General features: G+C 38.6%; 1 protein-coding gene across 2 annotated transcripts in view; it reads right to left on the bottom strand.

Moving 5' to 3' along the window:
• Sema2a (Semaphorin 2a) overlaps positions 1 to 23,559 on the bottom strand; it is a 216,565-nt gene that overhangs the window by 119,271 nt on the left and 73,735 nt on the right. For both annotated transcript variants that reach the window (XM_090162799.1, XM_090162798.1), the window contains exon 2: positions 16,533 to 16,620. In XM_090162799.1, coding sequence (XP_090018925.1) covers positions 16,533 to 16,620 — 88 coding nt within the window. The remainder of the gene's footprint in view (positions 1 to 16,532; positions 16,621 to 23,559) is intronic.

Here is a 23,559-nt window from a genome sequence, read left to right as displayed (position 1 = left end):
CCCGATTCTGACCATCTTATGGAAACTTTTGCAGAGAATAGGCATATTGTTTTCAAAAAGCCGTGATTTTCTGTAGGGGACAATTTATAGAGACAATACGAGCTTTGAAAATTAACTTAACCCTCGTCCTTTATAGCTTGGAAATGTTTATATAAATATTTTATTTATTGGATAAATATTACAAACAAATATTGTGGAACCTAGGAGCAACAAACACAAGGAGAACGCAGCTAGCCTTTAAACGCACTAACCAAGGGTTGTGTACGAATTTCATTGGACGAGCGTCACGAGCATTTACGCTGAACGTTTTACTGGCGGGGGGGAAAGACAATTTTCGAATTTTCCCCTTCCGACGGCAGCAGGCGCTAAAGCGTCTAGCCAATGAAAAACGTACACAAGAAAATCCACGACTTTTGACGGGTTGCGTTCTCCTTGTGTGGGGTGTTGTGTTTGTTGCTCCTAGGTGGAACTGTCCTGTACATTTAAAACTTTAAGGAAAAAAATAAAAACCACTATTGCAAGGTAAAAACCTTTTGTTATAATAAACAAAAGGTTTTACTGTGAAATAGTGGTTTTTATTTATTTCTTTAAAGGATAATTATTTAAAATTTATATATTTATTTTTGATTTTTGTACCAGCGGAGTCTTCCCGGTGTAATTATCGGATGGCGGTGTGGTTAGCACTTTCGCCTCGCAGCAAGAGGAGCTGGGTTCGATCCTAGTCTGTAGCACTGGGTGAAAATTCTGAACAATTCCTTCAGCGTTGAGTTTGCAAGTTCTCTCCCCACTGGCTTAAAGAATTTTCCCCTACCATAAAAACTTGTAGAGGTTAACGGTAATAGTTAGTGTATTGAGCTGTTATCTCGCGTGGCATGCAGGGCTTGCCACCACACTCCTACGAATTGTAACACGGCCACCTGAATTAATGGCTTTAAAAGTCGCTAGATGACTTAGGCTTAAGGTGGTGCCTTGGGTATTAGTGTAGACGATTATTATTAGAACTAAGAAACAAAATAGTGTGTTCTTTAGATTAAAATAAGTAAAATTAAAGCTAAATATTCTAACGTTTTACCCAAATTATTTTCAAATTGTTGCATTACCAACCATTACCACGGTAACCGGGTGAAAACGGCGGAAAAGGCGGGGAACAGATTGATATATTATTTTCTATGGATGGAAAATGTGATTTTTAGTTCGGGAATAGCCGGATTGACTTTTACATTAGTCCTGCAAATACTTTGAATCGGGCATGGGGATAGACGGGAATGGATTTTCCATTAGTCCAAATACTTTGAGTCGGACATGAGAATTTCGGTAATGGTAGGGAATGGGTGGGAATGTGAAAAATATCAACAAATGAAATGGAAATAGTTTGGAAGACCAATATTTAAACGGATATGAGACGGGAATGGATATTGTTTCAATAAGAATCTATGTTGTTTCAATGGGAATGGGCGGGAATGGTAAAGTTTCCGTTTTCAGTGAAAATCTCTATTTTAGACGGTTAGTTTCTGAAGATTAATATATTTACAAATGGCGCGCTTCACTTAAAGACTAATTTTCATTCGACATTTTTACCCAGCTTGGGCCAGACGTATCACAAACACCCTGTACAGTTTTTTTCCGTATTAATAAAAGAAATGACGTTGCAGCAGGCGAGGCGTTGTGGGAAATTTTCTGGGAACGTAATAAAATGATCACAAATTGATTTAGGCGGGGAACTCAACGAAGTACATTTTGTAGTACAGATCTACGCGTAGACGGATGTCGGGAGCGGCATAGGGGCTCGCGGAAACGAGCAAACCACAGCGGCAAAGCCAGATTTCGGGAGGAAGAAAAGGAGGTACAAATAAAATTGGGGGGCAATTTTGTAGCTCCCAGCCACCGCAATTTCGCTCAAAATTGGACGCGGGTTCGAGAGTCCCACTCCGAGTCTACCTAACTCCCATATTTAGTTTTAAACATAATATAAAAGGTAACACGAGGCTCCCAAACACTCTTTACCGAGCGCCCCTCTCTCCAAAAACCAATTCGATTTGTCCAGTAAATACACAAGGGGGCGCTGCGAAAATACAACTCCTTCTAACAAAGATAGAGGCACGCTTCTATGAGAAAAGTACACTACAAAAGAAAAGAAGTATTTTTTTAGACGAAAGAAGCGAAGAAAATAAAACCTTATACAGCAGCTAGAGGCGAGCCCGGACGAGTCGCCGATTTTCCTTTCAACCCAACCTACATCCATTCGGAGACTGCCATCTATCGGAGGTTTAGGGCGTATATCGGCGGACCAAACCCGATACGCGCTTATATAAAGCCGCGTTCACACATACTCTCTGCGACGTTGCGAGTGCTCCCGCAACGTTTGTATCCCGTCGTGTGAACAGTGACCGTTGCGCGTCCCAGCGTTTCAGATCGCTTCGTTGACCATTTTAGCAGCGATTCGTGACGTCATCGAGTCTGTTTTTGCGAACCATGAGCCTTTTTTTTATTTACAAAAATGTCTCGCAACTTTTGGTCTATTTGTTTAAAAAATACAACAAATTTCTTCTGGGTGCATTCATTTTTGATTAGAATGTTTTGAAACGACACTCAAATGCGTGAGCAGACGAACTCCAAATTATATTTCTATACTACCAGGGCCCCCACTTAAATCTTCAATTTTTTTATACGAAAAATATAGGACTTTATAGAACTATTTTTACAAAATTATAGTATTTTATAGGACTATATATGCTATTTAATTTACTTACTTTATGCATTTAAAAACAAAATCTATATTTTGATAAATAAATCTTTGATTTTCACTGAAATAGGATTTTATAGGACTATATATGCTATTTCATTTACTAACTTTAAAAACAAAATCTATATTTAGATAAATAAATCTTTGATTTTCACTGAAATAGGATTTTATAGGACTATATATGCTATTTCATTTACTAACTTTAAAAACAAAATCTATATTTAGATAAATAAATCTTGGATTTTCACTGAAATAGGATTTTATAGAACTATTTTTACTAAATTATAGTATTTTATAGGACTATATATGCTATTTAATTTACTTACTTTATGCATTTAAAAAAAATCTATATTTATAAATAAATCTTTGATTTTCACTGAAATAGGATTTTATAGGACTATTTTTTCCAAATTATAGGATTTTATAGGACTATATATGCTATTTCATTTACTAACTTTAAAAACAAAATCTATATTTAGTGAAATAAATCTTGGATTTTCACTTAAAAATAGGAACTATTTAACCATTTTATCACAAAAATATACTAGTAGCTAACCATGTTAACAATAACAAAAGTATAGACTAGAATGACTTGGTATAGGAATTTATCCTATAGCTAAATCTAACAATTTAACTGACAGTGAGTGGCTGGATTTGAAATGGGCAAAATATCAATATTATAGGATTTTATAGGACTTTTGGATGATTTTGCTAAAAATAAAGGATGTTTTTTTTTGAAAATATAGGATTTTATAGGAATTATAGGACCTCTGGGGGCCCTGATACTACGCATGCCCAAGTTTCTTCAAAACTCACGGGAAATCAAACGTGTTAATAAACAGATTTCCAAACGCGAAGAACCGCAGCGAGATCGAAACGAGGCAAAACGTTTCCGAGGGTACGTGTGAACGTGGCTTAGGGTACGTCTCGGGTGGCGTTTTATCGATATAGCGGAAAGGGTGGTGGACCCTTATTCAACCCTTTTCGACCCGAAATCTCGGTAAAAAATATGTCTTTCTACCAACCCGCGCCTATATAGCAACTTTCGACCAAATCCGAGCGATTCTTATGAATATAAAAACAGTATATATATTGAAGCGGTCGCGGCGAAAAGTCTTTGGAAAACCTTAAAAACAAAAGAATGAGGTAAAAAATTCTTCTCACACCCGGGAGAATAAAGAGTGTCGGGCATCGCGAAAAAACCTTCTATTGGGAAAAATATGGGCCAGTTTGAAATAAACAGTTGGAGAATGCTAAGAGAAAAAGATTCGAAAAATCAAAAGCAGAAAAGGACTGTAAGAGGGGCAGACCCGCTGAAGAGGGTGAATATATTTTTGACGGCGCAAAAGGGTCCCACTTTTTTCGCGAGGATTCTCTCCCGACGAATTTGAGCGCGCTCTGTTGGGATCTATAAATTTCCCTTTGCTGTATTTTGGCTTTGCTTTTCTTACGGGGGGGGTTAAAGTGGGAGGGAGGTCTTCCGGCAGCTTTAACCGGAAGTATAACCTCACATATTCAAGTGGCAATAGCCAGCCTAAGAGAGGTTTTTCCTACTATACAACTAAACCGAATATATAAAAACGGTGGCGCTTGACACGATAGATCAATATTTTTAAAATCGCTATTAAAACGATTTAATCAGAATTCATTTTCCAATCGCTATTAAAATGATTAGTTCAATATTTTTAAAAACGCTATTAAAATGATTAGTTCAATATTTTTAAAAACGCTATTAAAATGATTAGTTCAATATTTTTAAAAACGCTATTAAAATGATTAGTTCAATATTTTTAAAAACGCTATTAAAATGATTAGTTCAATATTTTTAAAAACGCTATTAAAATGATTAGTTCAATATTTTTAAAAACGCTATTAAAATGATTAGTTCAATATTTTTAAAAACGCTATTAAAATGATTAGTTCAATATTTTATCGCTATTAAAATGAATAGTTCAATATTTTATCGCTATTAAAATGATAAGTTCAATATTTTTAAAATCGCGTTTATTGCGAAATGGAATGGTCTATCTCATTTTGGAAATCTGTAAAAATTCTAGTTTCTTTAACTCTAGCATCAATAAATTGTGTTTTTTTTTTCACAATTAATGGCACTGCTAAAGTATTTCCCCTTTCCATAAAATCTTGCGGAGGTTAACAGTAAAAGTAAGTGTAGGGAGCTGTTGGCTTGCGTGGCATGAAGGGCTTGCCACCATCCTCCTACGCATTGTACAATACATTATTTAATGATATTTCGAATTTTTAGAGGAAATTTAAATTGTTTTTATATTTTGTCTAAAAAAGGGAGATATTTGGCGTGAGCGTAGTTCGAGGGGCAGGTCACTTCCATTTTCGGTGCGACTTAATCATAGTAAAATGATTAAATCAGGGTAATCAAGATTAAAAAATCTAATCAAGATTAGAAAATCTAATCACGATTTAAACGAGATTTAATCATTCTAATCATGATCTAATCTTTTTAATCATGATTTAATCATTTAAACGAGATTTAGTCATTCTAATCATGATCTAATCTTTTTAATTAGATTTAATCTTTTTAATTAGATTTAATCTTTTTAATTGGATTTAATCATTTTAATTAGATTTAATCATTTTAATTAGATTTAATCATTTTAATCACGATTTAATCAATATAATCGGTCGAATAGAGAAATTATCATTAAAATCAAAACTAAAGTACGATTTAAACATACTAATCACGATATAATTTTTTTAATCAGGATTTAATCATTTTAAACAGATTTAATCATTTAATCATGATTAAATAAGATTTAAACATTCTAATCATGATTAAACGTGATTTAATCAACTTAATCGTGATTAAATTGAATTTAATCAAAATAATCATGATTAAACTTGATTTAATCAACTTAATCGTGATTAAATTGAATTTAATCAAAATAATCACGATTAAATCGGATTTAATCTTTTGAGGGGTGCGTCGTTACACAACGAAGTGACCTGCCCCTCGGCGTAGTTTTCGGGATTCTTTAGTGTTGAGCGAGTGAAAATTCTTAGCATTTTGAGTGGTGTAGGATCGGATTATCTTGTTTGGTGGATTCGGTGCCTGGCGACGCGAAGGTCATCCATAATGGGAAGGCTTAGCCCCGTTTCAACCCGGCATCCAAGGTTAGAGAGAAAGTTTCTTACAGTCGCGAAGCCGTCTTTATTATAAAAGTTAAGCTCTCTCTGGTAGTTAGAAGAAGTCGTCATTTTGTAAGTCGCTCTACGACTTGGGCCTAAGGTGGTGCCTTGGGTATATAAAATAGAAGATACAAGGAAAGTACCCGAGGTGTTAATTGCCGATTTGGTTCCAAGTCGGGCTTGATGTAGACCTATATGATATATGAAATTTCCCAAAAGGAGACGTTGCACTACCCATCCGATTTGCCATGGCCACCGATAATGTTATTGACCACCTAAAACAAAAAAATCTCCATATAAAAAAATATTGAAAATCACGAAATGGGTAATTAGGACCCCATTTAGGTAAATTTCATCAAATTTTGGTAAATTGGAACACTTTTGGGGTACAATTGTAACAATTTTTGGGCAACCGAAAATGTTTTTGATTTGTTCCTCATTTTACCCAAAAATGTTCCAATTTACCCAAACTAATTGAAATTTACCTAAATGTGGTCCAAATTACCAATTTCGTGATTTTCAAAATATTAAAAAACATTCGTAGGTAAGTATTCGTAAGTAAGTACCCTGTGAAACCGAGAAAATCCTATGCTTTTTTAAATAGAGATATTTTATTTTTAAGTGGTGAAAAACATTTTCGGTTGCCATGGCAAACCGAATGGGTAGTGCAACGTCTCCTTTTGGGAAATTTCATATCTCATATAGGTCTACATCGCGCCCGACTTTGAACAAAATCGGCCATAGACACCTCGGGTACTCTCCTTGTTAGTTACTGGCGTAAAATTAAATCAGAATATAAATAGCTCATATTAATATTAAAAACGTTTCCAGCAAAATCTGTAAGGAACGGCGGAATAAAACTGGGAAAGGGACCATGACCTTCTTGTTTCTTCCCTCCACACAGAAGAAGAAGAAGGATGCTAAGTACGCGAAGACGTAACCGAATAGCGCTCGTATTGATTTTTACATCCTTGCGCGCGCGCTTTTGGTGGAATCCGGAGTGTTTCGAATTTTTGACATCTAGGCGCGCAGCACCTCTCCATATCATCTTCACCGCGATATCGCTCCCCTCCTTAACACCAAGACGCCGACAAGAGCCAAGAAGGGTATAGCTTCGCGAAAGGAGAGCCCGTTGTAAAGGCAATGTTCTCCTCGCGTCGGGGGCCTAACCAGCGAGTCGAATACGTAGGTACGGCAATTGGAACATGATGGAGATTCGTAGTCGTTCAAAGTCCTGGATCATTGACTCACAAGGAGACTACCCGAGGTGGTTATCACCGTTTTTGTTGAAACTCGGGGGTTAGGTAGACCATATGGTAGTATGAAAATTGCCAAAGCGAAAAGTTGCAATGGGCTTTAGTTTTCCTATGGCCATCGAAAATATTTTTGACCTCTCCATTTAAAAAAGCATGGGATTTTCTCGGTTACCCAAATTTTGTTAAAATTTAACCAAAATTGACCAATTTTACCCAAACTCCTTGATCAATTTTACCCAAACTCCTTGATCAATTTTACCCAAAATAGGTCAAATTCATCTTTTTAGGTAAGTTTTGAAAATTTTAAAGTACCCTATGAAAAACTTGTTGAGGTTAACGGTAATAGTTAGTGTAATGAGCTGTTGGCTTGATCGTGTGGCAGCCACCCTCCTACGCATTGTAACCCGGCCACCTGAATTAAAGGCTTCAAAAGTCGCTTGATGACTTAGGCCTAAGGTGGTGCCTTGGGTATTAGCCTAGCTGATTATTATTATTATTATTATTAACCTAGAAAATCCCATTTTTTTTAAATAGAGATTTTTTTGGTTTTGAGAGGTCAAAATCATTTTCGCTTGCCATAGGAAAACTAAAGCCCATTGCAACTTTTCGCTTTGACAATTTTCATACTACCATAAGGTCTACCTAACCACCGAGTTTCAACAAAATCGGACTGATAACCACCTCGGGTAGTCTCCTTGTCAGCGCGTCGGGGGGGGGGGGGGGGAAACGCGTTTCTAAAAAGCAATAGGGAGTGGTTGAAGTTTTTAGGGTTTTGGCGATTGACTAACTGTTGACACGTCGCGCGCGCTATGCAGAGTGACAAGAAGCAAGCGGCGTCGGGAGTGCGCCTATACCAGTTGAGTTCTCTCCGACCAGAACACTTTCTCAGTCACGAACCGTTCTCGACCAAAAGCGCTCGACTCGGACAAAAAGGGCGCTCCCTCTCAGAACGACTCCTTCGCGCGACGCCGAATCAATATTTATTCAGCGATCAGAGCTCGAAAACGGCGATTCGTTCGAAGTAGTTCGCCCATCCAGCGATTTTCGTCGCTTCGTCCCTTTACAAACATTTGTATTATTAGTTTATATATTTCCCCGCGAGTAGCGGCGGCACGAATCAGAAAGGTCGCTAAAAGTTACCTTCGAATCCCCGAAGGCCCGCGGAGAGAGAGAAGATTAAACGCGCCAAAAGCTTCCCTTCCGAAGCGACTAAACCGCCCTCGAGACCCGACCAGTTTCCAAATTTCAATCAATGTATCCGAGAACCCATAAATGTGTAAACATCGAAGTGATAAGTACGGATTGGCACCCTTTTAAAACATTTTAACGGAAAAAAATAAACACCCGTTAAACGCGCATTAAGCCACCTTACTGGGATGGTTCCTCTTTGGTACAATTTATCTGGAAACTGTTGAAACGGAAAAGATTGATAGAATTTAAGCCATTTCCATTTTTACAGATAGAAATCCGGAAATGAAAATTCAGACGACGCAACGAACGCGTATCGGTAAAGCTAGAAACTTCCGGTGTTCACGATATTGGTCACCAGGGTGAGGATAACAAACATTTTGATCCCCGTAAGGTTGATTTATCCCTAAAACGTAACTTCACCCTGAACAGCGGAGCGCCGCGTGTCAAACACTTTTACAGGCGCTAGTAGACCAATAATAGGTCAAATATAAAGAATTCGTAATTTATAACTAAATAATTATTTTTATAAATTCAGCTACGCTTGCCGAACTTGTTTTTATGTTGTTCTTACGTCACGATGTCATAGCTTTAAAAGAATAGTTTTGACACGTGCGGGTTGCACGCGAACTTGAGAATCCGAGGTTTCTCGCGCCCTAAGAGCGCGCACGTAATATTACCAAAGTTAAAGTCAGCGTTGCCACAGTTTTTTCACATTCAAATTTCCTGATTTTTCCCTGACTTATTTTGTACGAAAATTTTGAATTTTTTGCCCTAAATTTTAGTAAAGGTTTTCTATTTGCAACCTAAATTAAATTCCCTGACATTTCGCTGATTTTTAGACTAATTTAAAAAAATTCTCTGACTTTTCCCTGTTTTTTAGACCCATATTCAAATTCCCTGACTTTTCCAGGAATCCCAGGTACCGTGGCAACCCTGAAAGTTGTGACGTAGTAGCTACATTCAAACAAGAAGGCCACGTTAATTTATAAAAACACCAATTGTCGATATTAGAGCTAAAAATATTAAAATTCGATACAAAATCTAAGAAAAAAAACATCACAAATTTAAAGCAAAATCTTATTAAAATTAGAAATACCCGACCCGACAAATTCGGCATTACAAAGGGACTCTTTTAAGGAATACCCAATTAAAATTAGAAAACGAAAACCTACGAGCCGAATATTATCGACCAAAATGGAAAGAGTAAAAAAAGCGGCATTGACCTGGAGTATACCAAAAACGATAAAAAGGGCCTACAAGTAGAAATAAGTATGATGGAGTATAGAAGGAAATAAGATTTATCGGCCATTACAAGAATAGCTGGATGCATACTTAGCGCGCTCTTTATAGGCTGCCCCCCCCCCCCCCGCTGCATTTTTTAACCTTCTCCGTTTCCCCGCGTGCCCTGCGGAGAAGAAAAGCTGCGGCACAGTTGAAAAAGGCAGTCACTAAGCCTTGCCGAATCGACTCGAGCAAAAGAACAGAAACGACGGGGGGAGGGGAGGGGGAGACCCGTAAGTCTATTTTTAAGAAGCTTACGTTATACGCGGAATAAATCACTGCGAAGAATCTCGAGAGTTTGAGAAGTATTATGATGACCATGTGGAGAGGCTAGCACGTACGCCACGATTCCACTACGGAGAGTACATAGCGTACGCCACGCTTCGTGAACGACTGGGGAATGCGTTGCCGCTTACGTTAGGGAGATGCAAAACGGCGCTTAGAGAATAAGGGTGGTACACAATACTAGAGGGAGAGAGAGAGAGATAGGGAGAGAGAGTTAGGAAGGATGAAAAGCCTATTCGCGAAACATTCATCACCCAAATTGCAAAAGCTCGAAATGACTGCTAATCTAAGCTCGAGATGCAGTAACGGTCAGCGGCTAATCAAGGCTGACTAATTCCCCGCCTTCACCGCGCTGAATTGTAGAGAGAAACTGAACTATAAGGGTCCTTCCTTAATCATAACGGAGAATGCCCTATTCAATAAAGTAGCGTAATTGGGCTATATAAATATCGGAGCCATTAAAATTATTTATGACGAACAATTTCGGTTAAACGCCGTTTAGAAGTATAACATAGATTTTAAGATACATTGACCAATTACGCGGATAACAACCATTAGTTATATTGTTTGGATAAGCGCCCTGCTCAACAGTTTCAGAGGTCTCCCAACTATTGGAGATCTCCATGGAAACTTTAAGCGAGAACGCCATGGCCAACGATTGGAGATATTTCCAAGAACAAATTTTGGCGCGAACCCACATGGTTAACTATCGGAAGGTGGGGTGGCGAAGTGGTAGGCACTTTCGCCTCGCAGCAAGAGGAACCGAGTTCGATCCCAGCTTGAGGGCACGGCGGTCCTGTTTCCCGGCCTTTTGAGTCACACCGGGATCTCCGGTGCCAGCTGTGCCGGGTTACTTGGACTATGTGGAGTTGCTACAGCATCCACTCTTAATCCCACTGTTGCGTGCGAAGTGGGAAAAGGTCCACCCATTGCTGCACCTTCTGCTGGGTTGAGTGGCTTGCTCCAGTAGTAGGGTACTACTACCCATGCTGGATTTGTCACCTGTCCGGGCTAGGTGGACGCTGGCGTAGGGCACTATGATGATAGGCCTCCGGTGGTATGGTCTCTGTTACTAGGTACACCGGGCTATAAATTCAGACACACTGTCCCAGCTTGTGGCACTTGTTAAATCACAAACCCTCTTTTTTTCATTTTTGTACTCTTTAAATTTATTTACTTTTGGTCGCATTTAGCTGATACATTTTGAGCCGCAACTTCATTGTCAACCGTATAATTCAAGGTCTTTTTTGACCTATTCGAACGAAATTCTTCCTCTTGCTTCCCTCTCTTTTTTTGGCCTACCAGGAGGGCGCACTTTAGCCCGTTCCCTCTCCGGTATATTTCCAAGTGTTTTCCAAAAAAATACGATTGCACCATTTTTTGTAAACCTCCTTGCGAGCTTTTGTCAAAAAACGCAGTTAGATTCTCTTCTCACCCCAACGGGTCAACAGCGCCCGAATTCTGATCACGCGAGTTTTGGACTCAACTACAATTTCGTACGTTTATAACCAAGTCGCGGCGATACTATAATTTTGTAACTCTTTTTTACTTCAGTTAATTTTCCCCTCTTTTTGAATGAAAGTTTTGTTTAAGTTTTAAATCCGTTTTCGATCATTTAACGCGTTGTCACGACAAACGAACTGTTTAGATAGGCCTTTAGATTTTTCAGTAAACTTTTATATCCTCCCTCCCCCCTGTTGCGGTATTTCAAAGTCACAGCACTGGGTGAAAACTTGGAACAACTCCTTCCGCGTTGAGTTTGCAAGTTTTCTCCCCACTGGTTTAAGGGCTCTTCAGTTTCCCCTTCTATAAAAACTTGTAGAGGTTAACGGTAATAGTTAGTGTAGGGTGCTGTTGGCTCGCGTGGCATGAAGGGCTTACCACCACCCTCATACGCATTGTAACCCGACCACCTGAATTAAAGGCTTCAAAAGTCGCTTGATGACTTAGGCCTATGGTGGTGCCTTGGGTACTAGCCTAGCTGATTATTATTATTATTATTATCCATGGAAACCTTTAACGAGAAACCCAATGTCCAGCTATTGGAGAGATCTTCATGGAAACCTTGAGCGAGAGCCCCATGGCCAACGATTGGGGATATTTCCATGGAAACTTTTAACCAGAACTCCCGTGACCAACCATTGGAGAGATCTTCATGGAAACCTTGAGCGAGAGCCCCATGGCCAACGATTGGGGATATTTCCATGGAAACTTTTAACCAGAACTCCCGTGACCAACCATTGGAGAGATCTTCATGGAAACCTTGAGCGAGAGCCCCATGGCCAACGATTGGGGATATTTCCATGGAAACTTTTAACCAGAACTCCCGTGACCAACCATTGGAGAGATCTTCATGGAAACCTTGAGCGAGAGCCCCATGGCCAACGATTGGGGATATTTCCATGGAAACTTTTAACCAGAACTCCCGTGACCAACCATTGGAGAGATCTTCATGGAAACCTTGAGCGAGAGCCCCATGGCCAACGATTGGGGATATTTCCATGGAAACTTTTAACCAGAACTCCCGTGACCAACCATTGGAGAGATCTTCATGGAAACCTTGAGCGAGAGCCCCATGGCCAACGATTGGGGATATTTCCATGGAAACTTTTAACCAGAACTCCCGTGACCAACCATTGGAGAGATCTTCATGGAAACCTTGAGCGAGAGCCCCATGGACAACGATTGGGGATATTTCCATGGAAACTTTTAACCAGAACTCCCGTGACCAACCATTGGAGAGATCTTCATGGAAACCTTGAGCGAGAGCCCCATGGCCAACGATTGGGGATATTTCCATGGAAACTTTTAACCAGAACTCCCGTGACCAACCATTGGAGAGATCTTCATGGAAACCTTGAGCGAGAGCCCCATGGCCAACGATTGGAGATATTTCCATGGAAACTTTTAACCAGAACTCCCGTGACCAACCATTGGAGAGATCTTCATGGAAACCTTGAGCGAGAGCCCCATGGCCAACGATTGGGGATATTTCCATGGAAACTTTTAACCAGAACTCCCGTGACCAACCATTGGAGAGATCTTCATGGAAACCTTGAGCGAGAGCCCCATGGCCAACGATTGGGGATATTTCCATGGAAACGTTTAACCACAACTCCCGTGACCAACCATTGGAGAGATCTCCAAGAACAAAGTTTAGCGAGATTACATATGGCCAACGATTGGAAAAATCTCCATTGGAAACGTTTAGCACGATCCACCATGACCAACAATACATCCCCGACTAACAATTGACGAGATACCGACTGTCGAAATATTGGCGAATTTAGTGAGTTAGATATTAGATGGTGTAGTTTCGAATTCGAGCGGCTTAGCAACGTATGGGCTACATTGTATCCAATAGGGACCACGTTAGACGTACAAAGAAGTTTTCGATGGTTCCTTTGAGCCCTCGAGCGAAAAACAGGGAGGGAAAGGATATAATCGTATCTCACGGAAAGAAAAACGTAGAAGGTAGCAACGTGGGAGGGAGGGTCACCATTAATATTTGAAAAGCAAATCTGACCTCAGATATAGAAATGGGCTGAAATCTGGAAAAAAGGGGAGAAGATTTCGTTCCAGATCTAGATTGCCAAACATAAAACCTAGATAGGGCGCCGAAATTGTGAAGGATAAAAGGAACCGGGGGTGGGGGGGGGGGAAGGAAAAGAGAGAGGGCCCCGAAACCGCATCTGGCCCCGGCCCTGTTCCCCTACACATTACTCCCCCGATTTTTTTCCTTCGGACCAGCGGCGTAAGGATTCGAAGAAAAAAAAAAAATTATCTTAAGCTTCGGCATAACCCGGGTCTTAACGGTACAATGGTAATGATTCAATGGAAAAAGCAGAAGTTTAGCGAAAGAAGAGGTAGTGGGGGAGAGGAAGCCTCAAATGAAGATAGACATAGTATCGGGTAGAAACACGTAGCATTAGGAATAATAGGATGTCTTCGAAACCATTCCAGTAGCGGCCGGATGAAAAAGCAAATCCTTTTCTTAAAAAGTCGGGGGTGGGGGGGGGGGGCTAAGAAATAGCGAGATAAAAAGAAAAAAAGGCGAGCCAGATAGATGAGACAATCTGCTGGAAATGAGCCTTGGATCTGATCCAAAAATGACGTCTCAAAAGGCAACTTGTACATCCGCGCTTCGGCCAAGTGTTGCCCGCGGAAGGAAAGAGGGACTTTTAGTCGAGGGCATTTAAAATAACCAGCACGAAAATTGGATAGGACAGGGCCTCATATACTGAGAGAATGGATGCCAATATACGAAATGGTCGCCGATTTAGCAGCTTTTTTGATTGAAACGTTGCAGTTACAGTTGTCCACAGTTCAGCTGCTCATTGCGGTGGCCACAAAAAAAGAACGGTGGCTCAAATGTTTGGGAATTAAATAGATTTTTATACAATTATATTATGGCAACTGATTTGAATAAATCACGTACTAAAACAAAGAAATTGAAGGCAAAAACGAAGGGTACTCGAACCAAATGTTGTTCGTCTGGTTAGTGATTTGGTCTGATTTAAATCAATTTAATTTACATTTAAAACAACTTTATTTTATAAAACCATTGATTTAAATCACCTATTATCCTTCAATGTATTTATGAAAATGGACAAAATTGGTTGCGGTATTAAACTACTCATTAAAATTAATTAAATTTTGCTATTAATTTACAATGCAAGTAAATTAACTATAAAATGTTTAAAAATTAAAGATTTCTAGTGTTGTTAGTTTTCCGGAAAAATAAAATGCGGAAAAATTTCCAGAAAATTTTCCGAAAATCGGGAAAAAAAATTTAAACAAAGTACTTTTTAAGAGTTTTTATATGTTTCTAACTTTTTATCGATATAAAATGTCTAATATTAGTAAACATACAACAAAACAATAATAGTGTTACATTTTTCATCAGTTTAAACTAGTTTGGACGTTTAAATTTACTTTTAGATTCGAAAAAATGAGGTGAAAATTCGGCTTTATTTAAATTTGCAAACAATATTAGACTAATCATGGAATGAAAACTTTTTTCTTTTTCTCGGAAAATACGGAAAATTTTCCGAGCGGCAACTTTTCCGACTCAAGCCTGGTTTTCACTGGGCTAAAATACAGCGGAATTGGCTTTCCGCGCCGTTTGCGGAAAAATATTCTCCGCAAAATTTTACGGAAAGCTTGCGATATTCCGCGAACAAGCGCGGAATGGAAGTTCTATTTTTCCGAATTTTTAAAACGCAACGCAATGTGCTAACCAATCAGTGAAGATCGTTCGTTGACGTCACTAGCTCACTACTCTCGGTTTGATTCAATTTGTTATGCTTAAAAAGCGACGCGTTTATTTTATAAACATTGTTATTGTAATTTAGTCAGTTTGTCACGATGACTTCTAAACAAAAAATAATGAATGGTAGTCAACAGGAGTTATTCACAGAAGAGATTCGCGCTTATCCTTTTTTATATGACAAAGCAAATAGAATTAATAGATGTTTTAAAAACAATGAAATGAAAGACCATTTTAATTCTGTGAATCAGTAAAGATACAATCGTCAGCGCATGCGCTATCGAAACCGCCAAATTGCCAACCACTTGAAAAAATCCCCAGTGAAAACCAGTTGCGTAAAACAATTTCCGGCGTTTTTTAGACCAGTGAAAACCAGCCTTTACAACACTAAAGATTACGTACGACTTGCACATCTGATTACTTTAGTGAGTAGCGACCCCGTCGGGTCAAAAGCCCAACCGATAATACGAATGGAAAATGATAAAACTATCGGAAATTCAAAATTTCCATTAAACCAGATACTAGTATTGTAATGGATTATTAGCGCGTGGGATAAAACCCGAGGAAATTGAAAACGTGTCCTATTCCTCATTACCCGAGTCGAAATCGAGAACCAGCCGATAATTAGAAACAGACTAAAACCAGCCAGCCAATATAATCCGAACAACCAGTCGGAGAAGAGATAGTCTCGTGCTAATCAATTTCGCGGCAATTTTATCGAGTAGATAGATCGAGTATTAAAGCGAGAATAGGTAGGCGGTTTGACGAGCTACCGAGAGAAAAAAATGCAGATAAACACTCGAGCTATCCAGCAGAACGAATGAATTGATTGAAAAGGGGCCCGATAATGTCCGTAATGGCATGGCCGCGTGATCAGGGCTCGGAATATTACAGAGCTTCCATCGCAATCTTGGTCGGTAGGGGCTGGCTGAGTGGCCGCGCCTGTTGTCTATCTGGCTATATATATATATATATATATATATATATATATATATATATATATATATATATATATATAAACCTACCGCGCATCGCCGAAGCAATCACTATTAATTTTGAGACGAATCGATCGCCGGCTTCACGACACAGTGGCAGTCACGGCTAAAGGGGCGGGGGTAGGCTCGATAGGGTTTTAAAGGGCCCTAAATATTTGAGGCTTTAATTAATATCGAAGTTCGCGATGGTTGACCGGCGCCAGTTCAATCTCTCTTCAACAACAACGCGGGGGAACGGCCCTGTTCCATTGACGAAAAGTGATCTTAAATTAGATACTTTTGAAGGGGAAACATGGTGGACGTTCATTTAATAGTCGGAGACCGGAAGGCAACAAAATGGAGAGACTTACATGGCCCCGATGTAAATGATATCCCGCTTGGCGTCCACGTAGAAAGTCCGGTAGTACAGCTTCCCGCAAGAAAATTCCCGGATGTGTTCTGTTAAATAAAAAATTGGTTAATATTTCAGGTTTTTGGTACATCAAAATTTAATTTATTAAGTTATTTTTAATAGTTTATCAGCTAGGCTAATACCAAAGGCACCAAATCATCTAGCGAATTTTTATGCCTAAAATTCAGGGGGGCGGGTAATTTCCGGTAAAATAAACCAGATGGCGCTATTAAACAAATTGTATTTTAAATAGGTAATTAATGTCTTTCAGAAATTGTTTTTTACCATGTGACTCGCAATATTTTTCCATTTCAAAAACGTACAAAGTCGATTACACTCTCAGCTCTCAATCCAACAATTTCGTTCTATGGTTTCGGAATTCTTATTTGCTGACTGGATTGTTCAAAATTCTTAATTAAATTTATTCCAATTCCTCTTTTTTATTGATTGGTTTCTTAATGTTTAAATAAAATATCTAAGCTTATCTTAATTTTACTTTTATATCGATATTTATTCAAAACATGTTTATAAATGTCCTGGTAACCGCCCACAACGGGCTTCGCCTCTGTGGTTGCCTGCAAAGTGTTTGCGAAATAAATATTATAATTATTATTATTATTATTATTATTATTATTATTATATCAAATCGCATCCATTGGTACTTGGTATACAGGGTGTTTCAAAAGGTTATGCTAAAATTTTAAAGAGTTGTAGGGGGTGAGTTGAGAAGTATACCTGTTTTCCCCCATTTGCCTACGATGAGTTGAAAGAGCGCCAGAGCTTCAAAGTGTGGCCTACTATCCCCTGGAAGTAGGCTGCAAAACCAAGCAGCCGGGTAATGCGAACATCAACGTTTGGGTACGTGTGATAGGTAAAAAAGGACTTTGTAAACAAATCGAGGTAACCAGCGTAAAAAAAAAGTAAATTTAAACAGTATTTAAAGTCCCTGCTGCTTGGTTTTGCGCTTGTTGCAGCCTACTTCCAGGGGCTAGTAGGCCACACTTTAAAGCTCTCTGGCGCTCTTTCAACTCATCGTAGGAAAATATGGAAATAACAGGCATACTTCTCAACTCACCCCTACAACTATTTCAAATGTTTGCATATCTTTTGAAACACCCTGTATATTAAAAAATAATTTACTACGTTTTAAATATGCAATCAAAAAGACATTAGTATTTCGATAAGCGAATACGTTTATATTTAGAACTTAATTAACGAGAGTGTTTTCTATTCTAGTACACTACTCTCAATACTATTCTAGTACTCTACTCTCAATACTAGAGTTTTAACCCTTTTATAATTTTTAAGCTGAAAGTAATTTAAAATTCTTTCATTAGGGGATTAAAATGGAACGGCTTATTAGGATATAGGAAATTGTGGAAATTCTCAGGCAGCATTTCAAAGGAAGCGAATATTGATGGAGCCTCTGAAGAAACGTGCGCTCGCAACGAAGCGAAAAAAATCCAAAAGGATCAAATTAAGGTAAACGTTAGAGAGTAGATAGTTTTTCCTAGCAACCACTCTCCCTGATAAGAAAACTTCTTAATTCAGTTAGATTTGCTTTCGAGAAAAACAAACACCATTATCCTAGAACGTTAGCCTACTTTCTTAAAGAATTATGGACAAAATAATCTATTAAAAAAAATCAAACTCTCCATCACAAATTTAAGTCGTCAGATATATCGATAGTTTTAAAATCTTTCGTTCTGAAAACTTAATTTTAATATTAAGCTAATAACAAATGAATCTTAAAAAAAAAACATTTCATTTTCACTTCAATCTCATTTTATATTATATTATATTATAATATTAATAACCAACTAGGCTAATAAGTCATCATGCGACTTTTAAAGCCATTAATTCAGGTGGCCGGGTTACAATGCGTAGGAGGGTGGTGGACGCGAGCCAACAGCTCCCTACACTAACTATTACCATTAACCTCAACAAGTTTTTATGGAATAGGAAACCGAAGAGATCGGGGGAAAACCCCCTTAAACCAGTGGGGAGAGAACTTGCAAACTCAACGCGGAAGGAGTAGTTCCAAGTTTTCACCTAGTGCCACAAGCTGGGATCGAACCCGGCTCCTCTTGCTGCGAGGCGAAAGTGCTATACACTCCGCCACCCCACTCATCAGTCGCTAAAAAGCGGGAAAAGTAGGTAAAAAATCAGATATTTGTTTGTTGAAAACTTACAATTTAAATATGAAACAATCTTTGCAAAAATTGAAACTCTCCATTTCCACTTCAATCTCAAATTAATCAGTAATTTAATCAGAATTGGATAGTAGGTGAAAATAAAACAAAAATCGACATTGTTTTAAAATATCTCGTTGAAAACTTAATATTTAAATAAGCCAGAAACAATAAAGAAGCCTTAATGGTACGATACACCCACTTCGATTTTAAATTCAATTTAGATTTATTTATAATCGCGTATACATCAGAGAAAATAAATGCACTAGAAACGCGACCAAAGTAAATGTCCTCGGGCGAGATGTGCCTACGAAAATCGCATTAGAGATCTCAATAATTAACTTCTCTGGAAGCATTTTGCGCGCATCAAATAGAAACAGATAGATCGCCCGGAGGAAGGTGCTTTTCGATCACTTAGTTTCGCCTTCCCTCTCTTAGCTCCGCCCCACGGATGGCCCACCAGAATGTAACGAGCCGTCTTTGGAACTGACTTTTACAGGCTGCCACTGGGCGAGGGTTAAAGACACGCGACGAAAGGAGGGAAAACTTCATCACTCACGCTGATAAATTTAACGCCGCGAGCAAATAATAATTCTCCCGTTTCTGCCGAAAGATGGGGCTACGCGAGTAGCGGTGCCGCGAAGGCCCGCACTCTCTCCGACGGAATACGGAGAAAAAGAAAACTATTTTCAAAGGTCTTAATTCCGGGATAGAATCGAGCGTTTGATCTCGAACTAAATTGATAGTTCGCGGGAAGACGGGGATAGAGGTACAGTCTGCTACGAGAAGACGGTCTAGTTAGGGCGGGTGAGGAGTGAGGGTTAAGCCTCGGCTCATGGCTGGAAGGAAGATAATAAATCAAATTCGGTATCCAATAATCACTTATAGCGTTTCGGGCGAAGGTGGCGCCGTATAGCGGTATCGGTGATGACTACTTCCCGCCGCCCACCAAAAAACCAACGAGCCAAAACACTCCCAAATAAACGCGTTAATGCCAATCGAAGATGACTCGATTTACCCAGCGACAAAAGACATCTTGACCATATTCGGCGTTACTTAACCGCGGCCGAAGATTTTAATGTATCGACAAGTAACACGTTTGTCACGCGCGCGAGCGGAATCTATTTCTCTCTATCTTCATCCGACAATCTCGGGACTCGAGCGAAGAGAGCAAATTTGCCAGGCTAAATTATTCCACTCCGAAGCATTTCGGAGTTAATCTGGATTGGTCATTACCGATATTTCGGGCAAAATTCACCATCAACTCTCTCCGTGAGCGCGTTCGCGTTATACCTTGAGACCAAGTTTACACCGTGGCCCTGCGGAATTTAAAGCGCGCGTCTCTAATGCGAGCGCGGCTTGTCCCCGATGGCGTTCCCCCAAAACTGCCGAACTGTCACGTTCCGCGGAAATCGAATTTACTCTGAGAGAGGTCCTCTCCACTAGCGTTTTACGCCCGCAACCGACGTCGCCTCATTTGACCAAAGATCGGAAATGATATAGGTCAATTTGTCACGATTCAACGATATACTCAAACCACCACCCCTCCCCCTCATCCCCCCCCCCCCCGCGCGTACTTGTTAGAGCCGCCTCCTTTACGGGGATGCCTACCCTTCAGGGTGAACCTTTTTGTTAATTTTCCGAGCGACAATTTGAGAAACTTCAACGATAACTTGTTACGTCGGAGATAAGTTTTGACAGAGTCACTTAATTTCAACCCTGGTGACAAACGGGCGTCGTTGCCACGATTCTAGTCTACCACCGCTCACCGTTTCATCCGAATATTTAAATTATTTACGAAATGCGCGCCTTCAGTTCCTCGTCATTCGATAAGCCTATCATATAATTCGACAATATCCCGCGGCTCTTTTAAACGGAGTATATTATTGAAAGTTAAACGAAGGAGTTGCTTTCAGCTCGTTAGGCTCCAGTGTTTCATTGCAGGTTCAAATAATTTCTGGGATATTTATGTCTTTGTAAAAATATTACTTTTATCTAAATTTTGCCGTTAATTTTGCTACCCCTTGCCACAATATTTTAATTACATGTAATACAGGACCCTCACTCAAATTTTCAATATTTTTATAAGAAAAATAGGATTATATTTCTAAAAATAAAGGACTTTATAGGACTATTTTTACAAAATTATAGGATTTTATAGGACTACAGATGATATTTAATTTACTAACTTTATTCATTTAAAAACCAAATAGATCTATATTTAGAGAAATAAATCTTTGATTTTCGTTTAAAAAATAGAAACTATTTAACCATTTTACGAGGGGGACGTAGCCACTAGGAGGTGAAAATTTTGTATACCTACCTCTTAATAACGGGTATGTGATCTTCAAAAATTTGTCCTAGACCTTTCATTTAGGGTTATGGTATGAGTTGTTTGTAAGTATCTTAATTTCTTCAAATTTGTTAAGGGTTTAGCTTTTTTTTATCCTTGTTCATTATGGACTTTTCTACTTTTTCGCGTATTTTATTACTCTTAACAGACGTTAGGGCTAACTGGCGCTGGTTACGTTAAAAACCAATCGTACTACTTTTCAATATAAAATATACCCTCTTTAACACACATGATATATTTCCCAAAAACACGCAATTTCAAAACAAAACGATCCTTTTTTTGAAAACTAGCTTTTCTCTTAATTGACGCTAACCCGGGGCCTTTTCTCTTTGACAATCCTCTCCGCTTGAAATATGGTATTTTCGACTTTGAGAAGATCGTGCTTAATTACGAATTGCGAGACTCGTTGAGCCCTCTCTGATATTTGTCCTAAGAGCCGCCTTCGTCGCCTTAGGCCTTATTAATCGTCCTCGCGCCCCACCCGCCCTCGAAGGGTGTGTTACACTTTGAATAATAGACCCGGCCATTATTGAAACGAGAAGAGGGTGTGAAGCCCCCTACGTGCTTAAAAGTCATCTATAATGATTCCTATGCCTTTTTTCTTCCATTTCGCTCATTAAAAATGAATTTTCTCCGGAATTTTCTGGCCTCTGATCCCCCAATTGCGATATACGCTTTTAATGAGGAGAAAGTTCTACGCGGTAAATTTAAGCGGACATTTTCATTGGCTCGCGAACTTAAACATCGAAATTTTGACAGGATTCATACATACCTGGAAAAACCTGGAAATATCAAGGAAATTTAAACTGTTTTTTTTTGCAGAAATCAGGGAAATAACGGAAATTTATAAGGGTTCAGAAAGTACAAACTTACATCAATAAATTTTTCTGTCGGAAGATTTTTCTTTATTACTTATATATAATATGAAACTAAATTAGTTTAAATGTGAAAAGATTGGTCGAGTTACCAGTTTTGGTAATACCTAAATTATTGAGGATAACTTTCACCTGGGGCGCGTCAAAATTCTAAGAAGGAATTCTTCTCTTGAGAATAGTTCTTCGTGAGAATTTTTCTCCCCGTGAGCAGGCCCCTCTCTACCATTGGGCTAGGTAGGGCTAAGCCCTAGGGCCAGGGTTGTTGATTTTTTTGATTTTTTAAAAAAAAAATTTATTAATTTTTAGGTTTTTGTCACTTTTTAAAAGCAATATATAAGCTTATTGATATAATTTTTATTTTTGTATAAATAATGTTCAATAGTAGACAGTTTTATCATGTCAAAAAATATTTATTCGAAGAAATAAGTATATTTGTATCACAGGAGTAACCTTGAAAAGTAAAACTAATTATAGTGTGAGAAATAAGGCACTATCACAGGCCAATCGCCAGTTTAAAAATTAGCTGGGCCAGTTTAAAAATGAAATGCCTGGGGTGTTAGTGGCCCTGGTGACCACTTAATTAATTCCAAGTTCTTCCCTTCAAGATTTATAGTTCTTTATTTAACACTCCAAAATTTTGAAATACCCATAATAACTAACCTACTAAGCCTATGCCCTAGCACATATTGTCAGGACTCAAGAGTAGATAATTTGACCATAAATGATGAAAGCCTGATTTTGAAGGTTAAAAATGGTAAGTGGCCAGTGGCCAGTTTTTTAATTGAACTACTTAGGCTCTACTGGCCACATGTCCAGTTTAAAACAATTCCTTATTTCTTAGCCTGGGAGAGTCCATTATTTTCAAAGAACCAAAAATGAGGTGGGGAAGGGATCGTGGTAGTGATAGGTAATAGTGTAATATAATGACAATATTGGTCTAGAATATAATAATTCAATAGTAAATCTCTCATTTATGGAAATTCAATACCTTTTAAACAATCTTTTATAGGAACTGATTTAAATCAACGATTTTTTAAAAAAAATCATTTGATTAAAATCGCTTAATATTTTTACACATACTATAAAAAATATATAAAAGGGTGCCTAATATAATTAGCCCAGGGGCGCCAGAAAGCTAAAGACGGCCCTGCCCGTGAGAATTCTCTAAAAAGCGTCAAAAGTAAATAGATTCTTCTAAAGATGGCGGCTTACGAGAATGCCACGAACGTTGTAATCTAAGCCTTGGACAATAAATTTTATTTTTACACGATTTAACGACCATATATGAAGGAAGAAAACATTTTATTTATAATTTAAAAATAAATATTTCGTTATAAAATAAATTAACATTCGGTTTTCTCCGAAATTCATTTTCGTCCACAAAAATATCATAATGTTTATTTTCTTCAGCATCAAGTAAACTGATTAGAATATTAGCTGCCATTTTTATTTTTAAAATCCTGCCTTTTTGACCAAGTGAGAATGTTCTTAGGCATTCTCAAGAGAGCTCGAGATTACGTCACCTCCGCGAGAAGGACCGTCTCACTATCAAGGGATTAATTCTTA

The sequence above is a fragment of the Leiobunum rupestre genome, chromosome 11 (genome assembly GCF_980474605.1).
Source record: "Leiobunum rupestre chromosome 11, qqLeiRupe1.1.hap1, whole genome shotgun sequence".
NCBI lineage: Eukaryota > Metazoa > Arthropoda > Arachnida > Opiliones > Sclerosomatidae > Leiobunum > Leiobunum rupestre.
Note: the sequence above shows the minus strand (reverse complement) of the source record. Positions and strands in the feature narration are given on the sequence as shown.